Below are 18,642 nucleotides of genomic sequence, written 5' to 3'. Positions count from 1 at the left end.
TCTATCCCCTATTTTGTAGACGCAATAACTTTTGTGCAAACCTATCAATATACAGTACTCCTATTGCTATTTTTTTTTTTTTTTTTTAGATTAAAATATGTAGAAGAATATATATCGGCCTAAACTGATGAATACATTTTGTTTTTTTATTTTTGTTTTTTTGGATATGTATTATAGCAAAAAGTAAAAAAAAAAATATATTTTTTTTTTTTTCAAAATTGGCGCTCTTTGTTTATAGCACAAAAAATAAATACCGCAGAGGTAATCAAATACCACCAAAAGAAAGCTCTATTTGTGGGAAAAAAAAGGACATCAATTTTGTCTGGGTACAACGTCGCAAGACTGTGCAATTGTCAGTTAAAGTAACGCAGTGCCATATCGCAAAAAATGGCCCGGTCATTAAGGAGGCAAATCCTTCCAGGGCTGAAGTGGTTAAAGGCTCGTTTTGTTTTGTTTTTTGTTTTTTTTTTTTTTAAATAACAAACATGTTATACTTACCTGCTCTGTGCATTGGTTTTGAACAGTTCAGCCTGATCCTCCAAATAAGTGACTAAATTGCAGTTAAGCCTAATGAAATTAGAAATAGTCACATGGCAGAAAGGAGTGTCCCTAATCTTTCCATACATTATTCTGTTTTTTTCATTCAGCTTGGTTCCCACATCCACACAGTTGAGGTGGATGGAGGAATCCTCCCTGCTGGGTTCTTGTATTCTGACTGCGGGGAGATGTCCCTGCTGTCAGAATGCACTAATCGAGCGGTTAAAATCCAACAGAGTGGTTGAACAGAAGTTGATCAGTGGATCAACTTCTGTTCAACGACAGTGGCCATATATTAATCAAAATTTGGCAGGTCTTTGATGAATTTCGATCCGTGCATGGCCAGCTTTAGGCTGGTGTTAAAGTGGTTTTAAAGTCTCAAGGTTTTTTTTTTACCCTAATGCATTCTATGCATTAAGGTTAAAAACCTTCTCTGCTGCAGGATCCCCCCCAGTCCCCCTTATTCTTACCTGAGCCTGATCGAATCCAGCGACGTGCACAAGAGCAGTGGCTCTCACCATTGGTTCCCGCTGCTGTCAATGTTGTGATGAGGGGGTTCAGCCGAGTTGCTTGGGCTCTGTCATTACCATTGCACAGAGCAGGTAAGTATACCATGTTTTTTATTTTAATAAAAAAAAAAAAAAAAAAAAGGTTTAATGTTACTTTAAGGCTTTGAATTGAGCCTATAGTCCTAGTATCTTTTATTGATGTGTACATGCACAATGGACATACAGAATACTTCCATTGTTTTTAAGGTTGTGCGCTGCTATGAAAGGTAAGTTTTTATGTGATTTAATGAGTTACTGAATTTTGTAGGACTCATGTTCTCAGCGACAGAAGAGCAGGCTATTGATTTATAGCCATATTTTATGTGTGAATGGATATGTATGTGTAATGCAAACAAAAATTGATAAAACAAGCTTTTAAATTTTATGTGTAATTCCCTTCATCTGAATTATTTGCTTGTTGATAATTCTGTTAATTGTTGTATACAAAGTTAGCCTTATGTGAGCCTTAATGTTCATGCAAAGAAATTCACCTGTAATTCAATGTAATAGTGACTTGACAGTAAGCAGGTTACATTAGGTTTGTTTTTACCTGGTTTGCAGATATCAGCACAGAGCCATCATCAAATGGACCTCATAGTCTCATTGCAAATGGAGTGCTAAATCGGCCACCAATAATCCCAAATGGAATGCCAAATACTGTAGTGCCATGTGGAACAGAGAAACCTGTTGTTGAAAATGGAGTACTGAACGGTCATGTCTCAGTTCAACCTGAGGATGCATTCATAGGCTATATTATTGCAATTCACAGAAAAATGGTAAGATAACACATCAGTGTTTCCCTTCCATATTGTAATGTGCTCTAACATTAGGAGATGGAGAAGCTAATTGATTGCTAAGAAATACAAGGAGGTACTGAATTGTAATTGTATTTAGCAGTTCCACAGTGGAGCAGGGGATAAGAAAACAACCTAAATGCTAGTCATTTGACTCTATCTTAGAAAATTTGATCTACCTAAAACAGATAAACTCGGCACTTGAACCTGTTAAGTAGACATATTATTAGTCTACTTAACATCAACCTGCAAGATCCTGACTATGGGGCCCTAACTTTTGTTTCACAATTTTTGTGTCTAGAACAGTTTGTACCTACTTTTGCTAGATTCTCATACATACAGCAAGGTACACAAATTAGAGCTGCAGCTGGGTTTAGATTTAAAGGATAAATTCACCTTTGGGAACATGTTCCACCCGATTTTAGGGAGGAACATGTAACATGTTCCCAGTGCTGCAGCCGCTGCCTGCTGTCCTCCCTCCCTGTGGCAGCAGTATTGGTGAGAAGTCCCCTGCACTAGCAGTCCTTTTTTTTAGAAAGCAGTGGGTCCGTGAGGGGCACCGCCCACACAGGCGCGTCATTTAACATACAGCTCTGTGTATGAATGAACTACAGGTCCTGACATCCTTAGCGGCTGTTGGCTTGTAGTTCTCGATGAACTACCATGGCATTGTGGAGCGCTGTGGTAGTTAATTGAGTCTTGCTGTCAGCAAGTATCCGCTTACCTGTACAGGATGTACGGGTAAGCAGACACACTGACAGTGTGCAGGAGACCTGCATGGCATCAGCGATCTCCTATTCACTGTTGCAATGCTTTACAGTCTTCTAATACAAAAAAATAAGAAATTCGCATTTTTTTTACCAGCAAAAAGATGTTGCATTTATTATTTTTTGTACAAAGGTGAACTTATCCTTTAAGATCAAATAAGACAAAATACCCTTCCCCCTCCCTTTCATCCAATCGGGGTCCTGGAGAATTAAATTTTCCAGTCTAAAAAAGAAAATGTGATTGGCAAGGATTAGTTTTATTGATATTCAATGCAGAGTCTTTGCAAACACAATTATTTCACCAGGTGCAGGTGTATTTATAGCTTTAGTTATGACTATTGATTGAAATATTGTCAGTACTTTGTGAAATAGTAAAGGGCCATGGCGTTACCTACGTCTCCCATTTGTCTTTATTAGAGTTGATGAATCGAGGCTTGCATAATTTGTGAGATAAACTAATTTTAGTGTTTTGTACATTTACGTATGTGAAGAGGTACGCGCTAGATTGTGTAACCTCTGGAATGGAGAATAAGAATTCATATTGGTTGAGAGGTCCCCTTCAGCAGAGAACATGTGACATCTAGTAATGACAGGAGCCCAAAGTCGCATTTTCTCCAGGAAGGGCAAGCATTTTACTTTTCTGTTAATATTTCTTTAGACTTCCAAACAAGAAGGTTAACATTGCTTTGTATTAACATTTAGGAAAGAGATCCACTTTTAGACATTTTTCTGTTGCCCTTTACAAGTATGCACTTAGATGGACGATAAATCTGTGTGAATAGTTAGTTTTATGGTAATGCTAACTGTACCAACAATCAGAGATGATAACAGGGTCCTTGACAAGTACTAGTGATATCACAGATTAAGGAAAATGTTATTTTGTGCCCCAAGCCATAATTTCCAGTGTCCTATATTTATTTCATGTCACTGTGCATTTGTGTTCATCCTTCCAAATGGTGTCTTGCTGTCATCATATGTTTTTGCGTATGGAAATGAATTCACACCAGCAAAGCTGTGGACTTCACTCTTAGCTGGAGCTTAGTTTTCTAAATAAACGATAGCATGCGTCACCTATGTTGTTGTATATTTAAAAATTAGTGTTTTTATGTTGTTCCTTTTTGGCTTATTTTGTCATCTTTGTTAAAAATGTATTGTGCAGCTATTATAGGCTTAAAATTTTATCGAAATAGAAAATATAACTTGGAGCAGAACGAAAGGTACATTATACTTGCCTCCTCTCCGGTGCAGGCACCTTCTCCACAGGTGTCGTTTTCTGGGCATGTCCACTGTCCAATGTGGAATGATGCAACTCCTGCACATGTACAGGTACACAGGGACCCGTTCTGGTGATGTGACTTGAGCTGTACATACGCTGCTCAGTTTACATCCTGCAGAAGACTGTAAGCAGACCGGTAGGTGTATTTTATCGCAGGAGACACATTGCATGTCTCTTCTGCAATAATAGCCTGCCTACATGCAGCTTGTTATAAAAAAAGACTTCAGTTTCACTTTAAATATTGAGGAACACTTTTTTTTCTCTGTTTCAATCATTTTTGTTAGTTTTACCACAGAGAATAATACAATTTAGTAGGATTTTTTATTCATTACTGAGGCTATCAAGAACGGTAAAGGCATACAGTAGTGTCAAGTCAAGGGTTACCGTGTATAGTCCCATGTTTCAAGCAGGTAATATTCCCAAGAACACTTTTATTTTTTAATCCTTAGAGTGGTAAAAATTTGGACCCTGGCCTCGTCTCCTCTTCCCAGGGTTTCTTTCGAGTTGATAGATGTGAGAGTCTCTTTAACTGGAGAAATATAAAGCCAACACCGTTTCTATCCATATTCTACTGTTTAAAATTTAGTAGACTGTTTATGTAGTAGACTAAAATTTAGTAACCCTATTTATAATGTTCTCATGCAAATTTCTTTTCTATTTTCTATTTTCAAGATGAGAACAGAGCTTTATTTTCTGTCATCTCAAAAAAATCGCCCCAGCCTCTTTGGAATGCCATTGATTGTTCCTTGCACTGTCCAAACCCGCAAGAAAGATCTGTATGATGCTGTGTGGATTCAGGTCTCCAGACTTGCAAGTCCTCTTCCGCCACAGGAAGCAAGCAATCATGCACAAGACTGGTATGTAAATGTAATGAAAGTATTTGGATGATAGTAGAGGGCAAAGAACACATTATAAAGTGACCTGTGTATAGGAAAACCTAATGAAAACGTGTTACCTAAATGGTTCAAATTGTCCTTTTTTTTAAAAAACTGATTGTAAATGCAATTTAAAAAAAGAAATAATTAACAAACCGGTTAAAAACTTACATGATCTGTACAAAAGGATTGCACAGCGCTCTTCTTTGGGCATACTATGTACGTCCAAAGAGTGAACCTTTGATCACAGGCTGATGGTTTCTAAGTTAAAGTGATGCGGCAGCTCCATAGCTAGTGACCGCTTTCTCAGAGCCGGCCACTCGGTGACCCCTCACCCCCTCCCGCAGGCGGCCCACCCTCCTCCTGTGGTTCCCGAGCTGTTCTGTGTTTACCGACATCCGGAAACACATCCGCCGGCGGGGGTGAGAGGGACTGCAGTGAGACCGAGGCGAATCCATGCCTTGATCTCATCCGCAAACAATGAAACCAGCAGTGATGTCACTTCCGGGTTCAGATGCACCCTTTCCTGCCCAGTACAGCCAGGAGACCCCTCTAACTAAGCAGATCTGTGCTGTGTTAGATGGTGTGAAGGGCAGGGGAGACAGCACAAGAGCTCCTAGTTAACTCTTAATTGATGACCTATAACAGCTTTTAAAGTGCCGCCTATGGTGATTTTTGAGCACCATCATTTTTGGCAATATCACGGGTGCTCGCAATTTTAAAACAAAGAATGTTAGGCATCTATTTACTAGATGCAACCTCCTCTTTTATATTTTAACCAAAAAATGGGTATAATATGGTGAGATTTTGCACTAAAATTTATTTTATTATATTTTTTCTGGATAATTTGCATTTAATAAACAGTTGCGCAAATATTACGTGAAACAAAAATTTGCAATTATCACCTTTTTATTGTACAGGGCCTCTGCTTTCAGAAAATATATTATGTTCTGGGGGTTTATGTAATTTTATTACCAAAAATTGGGATTTTACATGCGACAAAGAAAAAAAATGCTCTGGATCTGAACTGGTTAATAATGTTATGATACCTGCAGCTTACTTGTTTGCAGATAATTGCCATTCTTCAAAATAAGTTATCGTCAACCATAAAACTTTTTTTTCTCCTAAATTTCAGTGATGACAGCATGGGATACCAATATCCTTTCACACTGCGAGTGGTGCAGAAGGACGGTAATTCATGTGCTCAGTGCCCTTGGTATAGGTAAATGATTAAGCTGAAAATTCACATTAAGTGTTCCTAAATATGCTTTTATTGTAATGATGTTGAAGATGTTAACTGAAATTTAAATATGCTACTAGATGTCCTTTTCAGTTGCAGATCAGAGGAGCTTGTGGTATGACAGCTACTGCTGTTTATGCAGCACATTTTGAATATAATTTTATAGTGTATATTTGGCAAAATCCGTGAAAATAATTGGAGGTGTCATTTCACTGTCATGGAGTCTGTTCAAAATATTGCAGTCATGTCACCAGGGATCACTGGCAGTTGTTTTTATTATGTATGCATATCATTATTCCCAAACACTCTAGCTTTTTTTTTTCCTGTTCACCTAAGCCATAGCAGGGGATTTTTTGTGAGATGGTCCTATTTTAATTGATATTGCGTTGCACCAGATATTTTGGTTTACATAACATGATTTGGATAGTTCAATGATAAGTGAGTGTAGGTTGCTTTCTTATGAAATGAATTTGATAGGAAATTGACTGGTCAAAGGCAAACAGATCATTTGAGCAATGCTGCCTGTCAGAGCTTGTTTACATGTGTGGTATTGTTTACTGCCCCTCTGAAAAGCAGAGGATTGCTTTTTATAGTCCATTGACAGGTGGCTCAGAAGCGATGCGTCGCCTCCTGGATGCCTATTATAACCAGTGAAAGCTTGCAGCACTGCAGTTGTGTACATTACATTGTAGGAAAGTTGGGTACATTATAGTTGTGCTCATAAGTTTACATACCCTGACAGAATTTATGATTTCTTGGCCATTTTTCAGAGAATATGAATGACAACACAAAAACATTTCTTTCACTCATTGTTAGTGTTTGGCTGTAGCCATTTATTATCAATCAACTGTGTTTTACTCTTTTTAAATCATAATGGCAACAGAAACTACCCAAATGACCCTGATCAAAAGTTTACATAACCTGGTGCTTTTGGCCTGATAACCTGCACACAAGTTGACACAAAGAGGTTTGAGGCCGGGTTCACACTGGTGCGACACGACAGCCGTCCTACTTTGGATCCAACTTTGCCCTGCGACTAGAAGCCAACATGCGTCCAACTTCCGACTTTCAATGAAAGGGGATCTGACTTGGATCCCCGCCAATACCAGGCACTGTGTTTGGTATGAATCTTGAGGGGGAACTCCACACCAAATTTTAAATAAAAAAACGGCATGAGTTCCCCCTCCAAGAGCATACCAGGCCCTTCAGTCTGGTATGGATTTTAAGGGGAGCCCCCTAAGCCGAAAAAACGGTGTGAGGGTCCCCCCAAATCCATACCAGACCCTTATCCGAGCATGCAGCCCGGCCGGTCAGGAAAAGGGGAGGGGACGAGCGAGCACCCCCCCTCCTGAACCGTACCAGGCTGCATGCCCTCAACATGGGGGGGTGAGTGCCATGGGGCAGGGGGGTACCCTGTGGCCCCCCCCACCCCAAAGCACCTTGTCCCCATGTTGATGAGGACAAGGGCTTCTTCCCGACAACCCTGGCCGCTAGTTGCCGGGGTCTGTGGGCAAGGGGCTTATCGGAATCCGGGAGCCCCCTTTAATAAGGGGACCCCCAGATCCCAGGCCCCCACCCTATGTGAATGAGTATGGGGTACATCGTACCCCTACCCATTCACCTAGGAAAAAAAGTGTCATCAAAAAAACACACTAGACAGGTTTTTAAAGTAATTTATTAGACAGCTCGGGGGGGTCTTCTTCCGACTTCGGGGGTCTCTTCCTTCTTCTCCACGCACTCCGGCCTCTTCTTCGCGTTCTCTGGTTCTTCTCCCGCTCTCCGGTATCTTCTGCCTGGCTCCTCCGCTATCTTCTGCTCTTTTGCCCGCTCTTTTGCTAGCGGTGGCCCGGTCTTCTCCACCGTCTTCTTCCCTCTTCTCTTCCAATGTTGACACAACGCTCTCTCCCGCTGTAATGCGGTGTGCGTGCTGTGCAACGACTTATATAGGCATAGGACGTGGTCACCCGGTGACCCCGCCCCCCCTTATGACGTCACGGCCCATGGCATGATGGGTGTTAACGTTATAAGGGGGCGGGGTCACCGGGTGACATCAGCCGGTGACCACGCTCCATGCCTATATAAGTCGTTGCACAGCGCGCACACCACATTATAGCGGGAGAGAGCATCGTGTCAACATCGGAAGAAGAGAAGAGGGAAGAAGACGGCAGAGAAGACCGGGCCACTGCTGGCAAAAGAGCAGAAGTTAGCGGAGGAGCCCGGAAGAAGATACCGGAGAAGAAGGAAAAGACCACGGAGAAAAATGAAGTCGGAAGAAGACCCCCCGGAGCTGTCTAATAAATTACTTTTAAAAACCTGTCTAGTGTTTTTTTTTTATTGACACTTTTTTCCTAGGTGAATGGGAAGGGGTACGATGTACCCCATACTCATTCACAGAGGGTGGGGGGCCGGGATCTGGGGGCCCCCCTTATTAAAGGGGGCTCCCGGATTCCGACAAGCCTCCCGCCCGCAGACCCTGACAACCAACGTCCAGGGTTGTCGGAAAGAGGCCCTTGTCCTCATCAACATGGGGACAAGGTGCTTTGGGGTGGGGGGGCCACAGGGCGCCCCCCCCTGTCCCAAAGCACCCACCCCCCCATGTTGAGGGCATGCGGTCTGGTACGGTTCAGGAGGGGGGGGGGCGCTCGCTCATCCCCACCCCCATTCCTGACTGACCGGGCTGCGTGCTCGGATAAGGGTCTGGTATGGATTTGGGGGGGACCCCATGCAGTTTTTTCTGGTGTAGGCGGGTTCCCCTTAAAATCCATACCAGACCCAAGGGCCTGGTATGCTCTTGGAGGGGGAACCCATGCCGGTTTTTTATTTGAAATTTGGCGTGGAGTTCCCCCTCAAGATCATCTGAGCACAAGTCGTATGCCAAAGTTGGATCATGCGAGACGGCGATCCGACTTTGATCCGACTTCAATGATAGGGGGCTGAAGTAGGATCAAAGTCGGACCAAAGTAGTACAGGGAGCTCCCAATGTCGGAGCGCTTGTCGCACTAGTGTGAACCCAGCCTGAATGGCTATTAAAGATAACCATCCTCACCTGTGATCTGTTTGCTTGTAATTAGTGTGTGTATAAAAGGTCAATGAGTTTCTGGACTGCTAACAGACCCTTGCATCTTTCATCCAGTGCTGCAAACTCTAATCAAGAAGTGGAAAATGAGGGGTTCTGTTGAAACCAAACCACGGTCAGGTAGACCAACTAAAATTTCAGCCACAACTGCCAGGAAAATTGTACGGGATGCAAAGAAAAACCCACAACTAACTTCAGGTGAAATACAGGACTCTCTGAAAACGTGGTGTGGCTGTTTCAAGATGCACAATAAGGAGGCACTTGAAGAAAGATGGGCTGCATGATCGAGTCACCAGAAGAAAGCCATTACTGCGCAAATGCTACAAAGTATCACACGTAGTTACAATACGCTAAACAGCACAGAGACGAGCCTCAAACCTTCTGGCACAAAGTCATTTGAAGTGATGAGACCAAAATTGAGCTTTTTAGCCACAACCATAAACGCTACATTTGGAGGGGAGTTAACAAGGCCTATGATGAAAGGTACACCATTCCTACTGTGAAACACAGAGGTGGATCACTGATGTTTTGGGAATGTGTGAGCTACAAAGGCACAGGAAATTTGGTAAAAATTGATGGCAAGATGAATGCGGTATGTTTTCAAAAAATACTGGAGGAACATTTGCATTCATGAGCCAGGAAGCTGCGCATGGGACGTACCTGGACATTCCAACATATCAATGATCCAAAACACAAGGCCAAGTCGACCTGTCATTGGCTACAGCAGAATAAAGTGAAGGTTCTTGAGTGGCCATCTCAGTCTCCTGACCTCAGTATCATTGAGCCACTCTGGGGAGATCTCAAATGTGCAGTTCATGCAAGACAGCCCAAGAATTTACAGGAACTGGAGGCTTTTTGCCAAGCGGAATGGGCAGTGTTATCTGAGAAGATAAAGAGCCTCATCCACAAATACCACAAAAGACTTCAAACTGTCATTGATATTAAAGGGGGCAATACACAGTATTAAGAACTGGGGTATGTAAACTATTGATCAGGGACATTTGGGTAGTTTCTGTTTCCATTATGATTTAAAAAGAGTAAACACAGTTGATTGATAATAAATGGCTTCAGCCAAACACTAACCATGGGTGAAAGAAAAGTTTTTGTGTCGTCATTCATATTCTCTGAAAAATGGCCAAGAAATCATTAATTCTGCCAGGGTATGTAAACTTATGAGCACAATTGTACATTGCAGGACAGTTGTGTCACGGTCCCATTCCCTCTAATGGGTTGTGTTTGGTGATTGTTCCTCATGCCAAGAGTGGCATGCTGTATAATGTTTTCCCACCCTGTGAAGCAAGGCATTTCGGCTGCAGAAATATATACCCCCTCTGGCCACATCATTGCACTATTTAGGTGGGCATCTGGGGAAGTATTAAAAACCACATCTACCGCATGAATGTGAATGCATTGTTAGGAATTCTTTATTGTATTTTTAAATATGAGGACCTGTTCTGAACATGTTTAATGGAGAACTAGAAATCGAAATCCCAATTGAATCACTACAGTTGCATCTTTTTTTTTTTATTTTTTATAACACTATTTGCTGCAGCTAAGGTTAGAATATGGTATGTGCTAGCAAGAGCTCAATGCAGAGCATATTTAACCACCCCTGCCCAGTGCTCTAATCAACAACACTCACACTCCCAGAGCAGCGCTGTTGATTGAAGTACCAGGCAGAATGTATGTTGATTTTGTATGGTATAGATTGGGCGTTCCATGCCTTTTAAATGTAGATCATATTTTTATCTAGGTTTTGCAGGGGATGTAAGATTGATTGTGCAGAAGACCGGGCATATATTGGCAATGCTTACATTGCTGTGGATTGGGATCCCACAGCCCTACATCTACGTTACCAGACATCTCAGGAAAGGGTAAGATGATCCATTTAGGATTAGATCTTTGTTTCTCTTTTAATCCTGAAGTTAATAAAACATAGATTCCGGATCAACAGCCAATAATAAATGGTTGAACTCTTATGCTGGCCATAGAGGGCTGGTTCAGTGGGACTGATCAAGTTTCGATCAGTGTGTGGCCATCCCTGTTTGGGAACAAGTTTGGAAACTCTTGTCGATCAGCGCCTGCAACCACTGATCTGTGTATTCTGACAGCGACGTTTGCCACTGTCATAAAACAATGTCTCAGCAGGGGGGATACCTGCCTCTTTGCATCCACCTTGCTATGGCTACCTTAAAGGTGGATACACACAGGTCAAGAAAAAACTGTCGGTTTGGTAGGAACCGGGCAAATTTTGGCCCATCTGTACAGCTCCTCGTCCAACAGAAGTCAGTCTTACGAACGGCTTCTGTTGAACGAGCATGCTGGAACACCAGCATCCGATCAGCACTCCCGGCCAATGGCTGTGAGCGCTGATCACTTTGTTCTAGCTCAGCAGGGATATCACCGCCTTTAAAAAGGAAAAAATTGTTGACCAGAAGACATGCTTGAAGATGCAAGTGATGTTGGATGTTGTTCTGCATCCAGGGTCAATGTACAGTGTATAAAAAGTCTATACACCCCTTTTTAAAAATGTCAGGTTTCTGTGATGTAAAAAAGAAACCAATATAAATAATTTTAGAAATCATTTACCCCTTATGCTACCACATAATTTTTTTTTAATTATTTTTACTTCTTCCCCCCTAAAAGATTTTAGTTTGTTTTTCAATTGAGTCGTACAATTTATAGGTCACATTAAAGGTGGAAAAAGTTCTGAAATGTTTTATCTTTGTCTAATTTTTTTTACATCACAGAAACCTGACATTTTAACAGGGGTGTGTAGACTTTTTATATCTGCTGTATATGAGGTCCTAGAAAATGCACGTTACAAAAATGTTCTTTATGTAACCATGTGATTTGGAGAAAATCCTGAGTTCCTTATTTAACCCATAGATTTAAGGCGATTTGATGTGATTTAGGTAAGCTTTCTCTCAACTGGACATGTTGTTGAGGAAGGCATTATATATATATATATATATATATATATATATATATATATATATATATATATCTCTATATATAGATTATCTATCTCTCTCTCTCTCTCTCTCTCTCTATATATATATATATATATAGATATAGATATATATATATATCTATATCTATATATATATATATATATATAAAATCTGATCCTGTCTTCCCCTCTGTAATTTGACCACGTTCATTACGGCTGCTGATCTTTGATAGCGTGGTCAGTCTATGTGCTTCCATCATCCAGCTATCTCCTCAGCATCTCTGCATCTCCCCCTCCCTCTCTCCTGGTCTGTTCCGTAGTCCGTGTGAGAGCCGATTTCCTCCCAGCCCCTCCCCTCTCCTCTCATGCCTGTGTAATTCTATTCCCTGCAGCTGCTCCGGTGCTTGTAAAATAAAAAAAAGTGTATTAATTACTTTGACCCTCCTCTGTTTTAGGTCCCTGTTCAGCACAGTGTGTGTGTGTGTGTTTTCCTAAAATTTTAATGCTTAATACCTTCTTTGCAGAGCCCTCTTCTAGCTTGCATAGGGGAATCTCAGCCCCTCCCACTGTGCTCTATTAGATCAGAATGGAAAGCAGAGGGAGGTCACATGACAGCACAGCAGGGCTCTGCAAAGAAGGTATTTAGTACTATAATTTTAGGAAAACGCACATACTGTACTGAACAGGGACGTAAAACAGAGAGAATCAAAGTAATTAATACGTGTAACTTTATGATGTTAAGAAATAATAGAAGATAATCAGTTCAGAGTAGTTTTGAAGATTCCAATGATTGATTGTGAATTATTGAGCTGTGCTTAATCGAGCTATTTGGTAAAGTTTCTGTATACTTTTTGATTGTAAACACACAGGTGTTTACAATCAAGCTACAGGTTTTCAGGAAAATACACTTTAATGTCTACTGTAGATATTTCCGACATGGGTTCTTTTCTCTGTTGTGTACAGATCGTGGAAGAGCATGAAAGTGTGGAACAGAGCCGTAGAGCACAAGCAGAGCCTATTAATTTGGATAGCTGCCTTCGGGCTTTCACCAGTGAAGAGGAGCTGGGAGAAGATGAAATGTATTTTTGTTCCAAATGCAAAACCCACTGTGTGGCCACAAAGAAACTTGAACTCTGGAGGCTCCCACCAATTCTGGTACCTCTTTATTTTACCTTTAATTGCTTCTTCGGTTAAGTGACAATTAGCAGATCGTTGGTATCCTGGTATTAGTCAATAAAAAGAGAGTCTTAATCGTATATTAAGGGACACAGGATGGATTCATTTGGGTACATTGGATTATGATACTGTCTTTGGAAGATCGAACACTGGCAAGAAAATCTGTAAGGGCAAGCCCAGTATAACTCCTCCCTCTCCCAGCATGCCTTAGTTTTTTGCCAGTGTCCTAGGAAAATGGATATATTCTCTCCTCTGATGGAAGCAAAACCTTTTCTTTTTATCAAGATTTCTTACGTTTAACATGTTTTAACAGTTACTTCAGAGCCAGAAGGAACAAATTTTGCAGCTTTTCAGATTGGCTGGTCTTTGGCATTGCCACAGAAGGTGAATCCAGACCCCTCTGGAGGAAGAAGCAGGGCTGGCCTGTAATGTGTGCTCTGCTGAAGGCACTTGCCTAGACACTAGTGTGTAAGGTGTGTCACGGTTTACAGGTTTAGGGCCATGGTGCACCCCTCTGGGGAAACCTTGTCCTTAAAATCCTCCAAATGGATTAAGATTTTCTGAATGTGCATACTAGCCCAGCATTGGCACTTTCCCCCTTCGTCTTTCAGGACAGCCACCATGAGAGATAGTCTCCTCCTCTTCCTCTAGGAAACACTGCGCCAGCCCATAAATTCTTACTTCCCCCTGACAGACCTCAGTATTAGTGTTTCCTCCGGTGGGGAGACACTGTGCAAGGAACCAAGCCACTCAGTCAGGGTGACTGTGGCTGTTTATATTTTTTGGAGCCTGTAATGGGAGCAGGTGCTTCCTAGGGGCATGGGGGGGACTTAACCCTCGTTCTGTTGCCACCACTTCCTAGCCGAGCGCGGCTTCAGGCTGTGGGGGCTCCCTATCGTGGTTACAGGGCTGCAGCATGCAAGCGTTTGCCTTTCCTGTATACTATACAGACCGCTCTCTTTTTTTCTTTTGGAACTAGGCAGGCCGGACGACGGGCGACGTCATTTCCGGCGGAAGGGCGAAAGCTTGCCTTTGACCCGCGGCTTCCGGTTCCGGGTCGCGGCGCTGATAGGGAAGCCAGGCACAGGCTGGAGACGAGTCTGGGACGCGCACAGGCAGCGTAGGACTCGGTAGTAGCAACCACCTGCAAGTCATGTCGGAAGCAGATGCTCAGCCAACGGACACTACCTCCAGCCTTCCTAAGGTAAGAGTGCCCTGGGGAAGAGTACTCTTTATCTAGGACTGTTCCTCCATGTATAGTTCCTGTCATGGGGGGGCAGACACCCTGGGTGGTCAGGGGGAGGGAGGCTCAGATCCCCACATATTAAAGAGGGTCTAGTGCACTCCCAGGGTTGTATCCTTGTTTAAAAAAAAAAAAGTGACAAAATGTTTTTTTTCTTTTCATGTATTTCAGAAAGCTACAGAGAAGTCTAGGTCTACACATAGCTCTAAGAAGAGGTGTGCCTCTTGCAGGGACACATTAGGGGAAGCATGGACAAAGGTCTTGTGTAGGGAGTGCATAGACTCCCTTGTTAAGGAGAGGGACTCTGAACAGGAGTCAGGACTTGCAGCCTCGGTTAAGGAGCTTTCGTCCACCTTCTCTTCATTTAAAGCCTTATTTGAAAGGTTTCAGCCTCCCATTAGTCCAGCTCCCCAGGATACAACCCCGCCTCAGGCTCAGGGCTCTGCTCCTGCCCAACCTGCAACTTCAGTTAGGGCAGAGGAAGCTCCAGGGCCCTCCGGAGTGGAACAAAGACAACCAGACAGTTCCTCCTCCGATTCCCAGGATGGTTCAGAGGGGGAGGACCAGGACGGGGAGTCCAGGAAATTATCCAGATATAAATTATCCCTGGAAGAGGTAGAGGACCTCTTAGGGGCTATTTATACAACCCTCGGTATTCAGGAAGACAGGAAACCCCTGACCCTTCATGACCAAATGTACAAGGGCTTGGGGGAACAAAGGAGGAAGGTTTTTCCAGTACATGAGGTACTGGTTGAAACTATTAAAAAAGAGTGGCAGGATCCCGAAAGGAAACCCTTTTTTTCTAGATCCTTAAAGAGGAGATTTCCATTCTCGGATGATCCTACATCTATCTGGAATAAAAATCCCAAGTTAGATGCCGCCTTCTCCCAGGTTTCCAGACACCCAGACCTGGCTTTTGAGGACATGGGGGCCCTGGTGGATGTCATGGATAAGAGAATAGACTCTCTCCTCAAAAAGACTTGGGATTCAACAATTGGTAACTTAAAACCCGAGTTGGCAGTCACAGTAGTGGCTCACAATCTGGAGCACTGGCTCTCTAAGATTCAAGAGCATATTGAAGCTGGAACGGCAAAAGAAACCATTCTATCTTCTTTCCCTACGATTCTGCGGGGTATCGCCTACATAGCTGATGCCTCGGCAGAATCAGTCCGTATGTCGGCCAGATCAGCGGCTCTGGCCAATTCTGCCAGGAGAGCCCTCTGGCTAAAAACTTGGGCGGGCGATAGCGCCTCTAAGGTCAAGTTGTGCAGCATACCGTTAACGGGAGACCTTCTCTTCGGCCCAGGGTTAGAGACCGTCTTGGACCGCACAGCAGACAGGAAGAAATCCTTCCCAGTTAAGCGGAAAACCCCTACACATACAAAGAAGGGGTTTCGTCCGCAAAAGCATAAAGAAACTCCAAAGCCGGAAGGGCAAAAGAAGTTTTGGGGTCAGAAAGGCAAGGGCAGGGGAGGGGCGATTTTTCGCCCTCCTGAACAGCCCCGTAAAAGCCAATGACTCCCCAACCAGGGTGGGGGGAAGACTGGGGGCCTTCCTCCCACAGTGGGAGGCAATATCCCCCAATCGCTTTATCCTAGGGATTATAAGAAGGGGGTACCATATCGAATTCACAAATCCTCCTCCACGGAGATTTCTTGTCACGCACCTACCCAGGTGTACGGCAAAAGCCGAGGCTCTGTTGGAAGCATTAAGAGATCTGGTAGATCAGAATGTGGTTCTCAGAGTTGCAAAGGCCGAGGAGGGAGAGGGTTTCTATTCACACATCTTCGTAGTGAAGAAACCCACAGGGAAATTCAGACTGATTCTGAATTTAAAGCCCCTGAACAGGTCAGTGACGTACAGGAGATTCCGTATGGAAACAATTTTCACAGTCAGAGCCCTGTTGCCCCGCAACTGCTTTATGGTATCTCTGGACCTAAGGGACGCGTATCTACACGTTCCTATAACGGAAGCCTCGCAGAGGTTTCTTCGGCTAGCGGTAGATGTAGGTGGAACAACGGTACATCTACAGTTTCAGGCGCTGCCTTTCGGGCTATCCTCCTCACCCCGCATTTTCACCAAGGTCTTGGCGGAGGTGATGGCCTTTCTTCGGCTCCAGGGAATATCAGTGATAGCATACCTGGACGACCTGCTCCTATTTGCAGCGTGTCCACTGCAGTTAGTCAGAGATCTAGAACTAACAAAGAGGGTTCTTACAGGTCTAGGGTGGCTAATGAACTTGGAGAAATCCAGTTTGATTCCCTCTCAGCGCATTACGTACTTGGGCTATCTGTTGGACTCAGTGCTACTGAGAGTGTTTCTTCCAGCAGAAAAAGTACAAAAACTGGACAGGGCAGTGGCTGTTCTCCAGTGCAGCAGTCAGGTCTCCATAAGAGTTCTGATGTCGGCCCTGGGACTATTAACCGCTACCCTCCCAGCAGTGCAATGGGCAGGTCTGCACTTTCGTCCCTTACAGTCCTTTGTCCTAAGGGTGTGGGATCACAGTCAGAAAGATCTGGACACCTTGGTACAGGTTCCACCCCAAGTAAAGAGATCCCTCTGGTGGTGGAGGAGGGTCTCAAACTTGTCGCAGGGTCGTCTGTGGTTCATCCCAGTTTCTCAGGTGGTAACCACAGACGCAAGCGGCAAAGGTTGGGGGGCGCATCCAGGTTCCCTTTTAGCATAGGGCACCTGGGAGGGCGCCGAACTAAGAAGGTCGTCCAATTGGAAGGAGCTGAGGGCAATCGGGCTAGCACTCAGGTTCTTCAAAGAGGAGCTACAGGGCCACCATGTTCAGGTGCGGTCGGACAACTCGTCCGCCGTGGCCTATGTAAACAAACAGGGCGGCACAAGAAGCGGAGTTCTGTTGGCCTTAGCATCAGACATTCTGAACTGGGCCGAGACTCACACTCTCTCACTCTCCGCAGTCTTCCTGAGAGGAGAAAAGAATGTGATAGCAGATTTTCTCAGCCGAACCAAACTGAGAGAGGGCGATTGGATCCTCAACCAGGAGGTTTTCAATCTCATTTCAGAGAAATGGGGTCCTCCAGAAGTAGATCTGTTCGCGTCAAGAAGCAACGCGAAAGCCCCTTGTTTTTTCTCCCTAAACAGAGGGGAGGGAGTGCGAGGGGTCGATGCGTTGATCCAGAACTGGCATTTCAGAATCTGCTATGCCTTCCCGCCCCCAGCGTTATTACCGGCAGTTCTCAGGAAGTTCCAGATGGAAAACACGTCCCTGATTCTAGTAGCACCACATTGGCCAAAGAGGGCTTGGTTCTCAGTACTCAAGCAGCTAGCGGTCGAACCTCCCTTATTCCTGCCACCTCGAGAGGATCTCCTCTCACAGGGCCCAGTCCTCTGTCCACAGGTTCACCAATGGCAGTTAGCGGCCTGGCTACTGAGGAGGGTATGCTAAGAGCTAGGGGTTTTTCTGAGAAATTAATTTCCACCCTCCTCAACAGCAGGAAAAAGGAAACACGCCAGATTTATAAAAAGGTCTGGGTACGTTTCAATGAATGGTGTGCAGAAGGCTCCGTTGCGGTACACAGTCCCACAGCTGTGTTGGAATTCCTTCAGTGCGGGGCAGATAGGGGTTTATCCATAAGCACCCTTAAAGGTCAGGTGTCAGCACTCAGTGCTTATTTAGAAAAGCATCTGGCCACCAATCCATGGGTGGTCAGATTCTTTAGGGCTCTGTCTAGACAAAGACCAGTTCAAGGCCCTCCCTTTCCCAAGTGGGACCTATCGTTAGTTTTACAGGGCCTGACGGGAACCCCCTTTGAACCTTTAGAAGAATGTCTACTAAAGGATCTTACGTTAAAAACAGTTTTTTTGGTAGCAGTGACAACTGCCAGGAGAGTCAGTGAGATTGAGGCCTTATCAGTTAGACCTCCTTTTTGCGTTATTTTCCCAGATCGGATCATCTTCAGGACTGATCCAGCATTTTTACCTAAGGTGGCTTCTGGTTTCCACAGAAGTCAGGAGGTAGTTCTACCCTCATTTTGTCCCAACCCCTCGGGGGAAAGGGAATTAAAATTTCATTCTTTGGACGTAAGAAGATGTATCCTTCAGTACCTAGAGCTGACCAAGAGGTTTAGAAAGTCAGACTCTTTATTTGTTTTGTTTTCTGGGGCCAGAAAAGGATGCAAAGCGTCTCG

The 18,642-nt window shown here is 43.9% G+C and overlaps 1 protein-coding gene across 2 annotated transcripts in view; it reads left to right on the top strand.

Annotated features, from left to right (window-relative positions):
- Positions 1 to 18,642, top strand: part of USP32 (ubiquitin specific peptidase 32) — a 329,432-nt gene that overhangs the window by 284,478 nt on the left and 26,312 nt on the right. For both annotated transcript variants that reach the window (XM_073615247.1, XM_073615245.1), the window contains exons 26-30: positions 1,647 to 1,861; positions 4,595 to 4,779; positions 5,933 to 6,019; positions 10,867 to 10,987; positions 13,030 to 13,221. In XM_073615247.1, coding sequence (XP_073471348.1) covers positions 1,647 to 1,861; positions 4,595 to 4,779; positions 5,933 to 6,019; positions 10,867 to 10,987; positions 13,030 to 13,221 — 800 coding nt within the window. The remainder of the gene's footprint in view (positions 1 to 1,646; positions 1,862 to 4,594; positions 4,780 to 5,932; positions 6,020 to 10,866; positions 10,988 to 13,029; positions 13,222 to 18,642) is intronic.

Source organism: Aquarana catesbeiana, linkage group LG02, assembly GCF_042186555.1.
Source record: "Aquarana catesbeiana isolate 2022-GZ linkage group LG02, ASM4218655v1, whole genome shotgun sequence".
NCBI classification, from domain to species: domain Eukaryota; kingdom Metazoa; phylum Chordata; class Amphibia; order Anura; family Ranidae; genus Aquarana; species Aquarana catesbeiana.
Note: the sequence above shows the minus strand (reverse complement) of the source record. Positions and strands in the feature narration are given on the sequence as shown.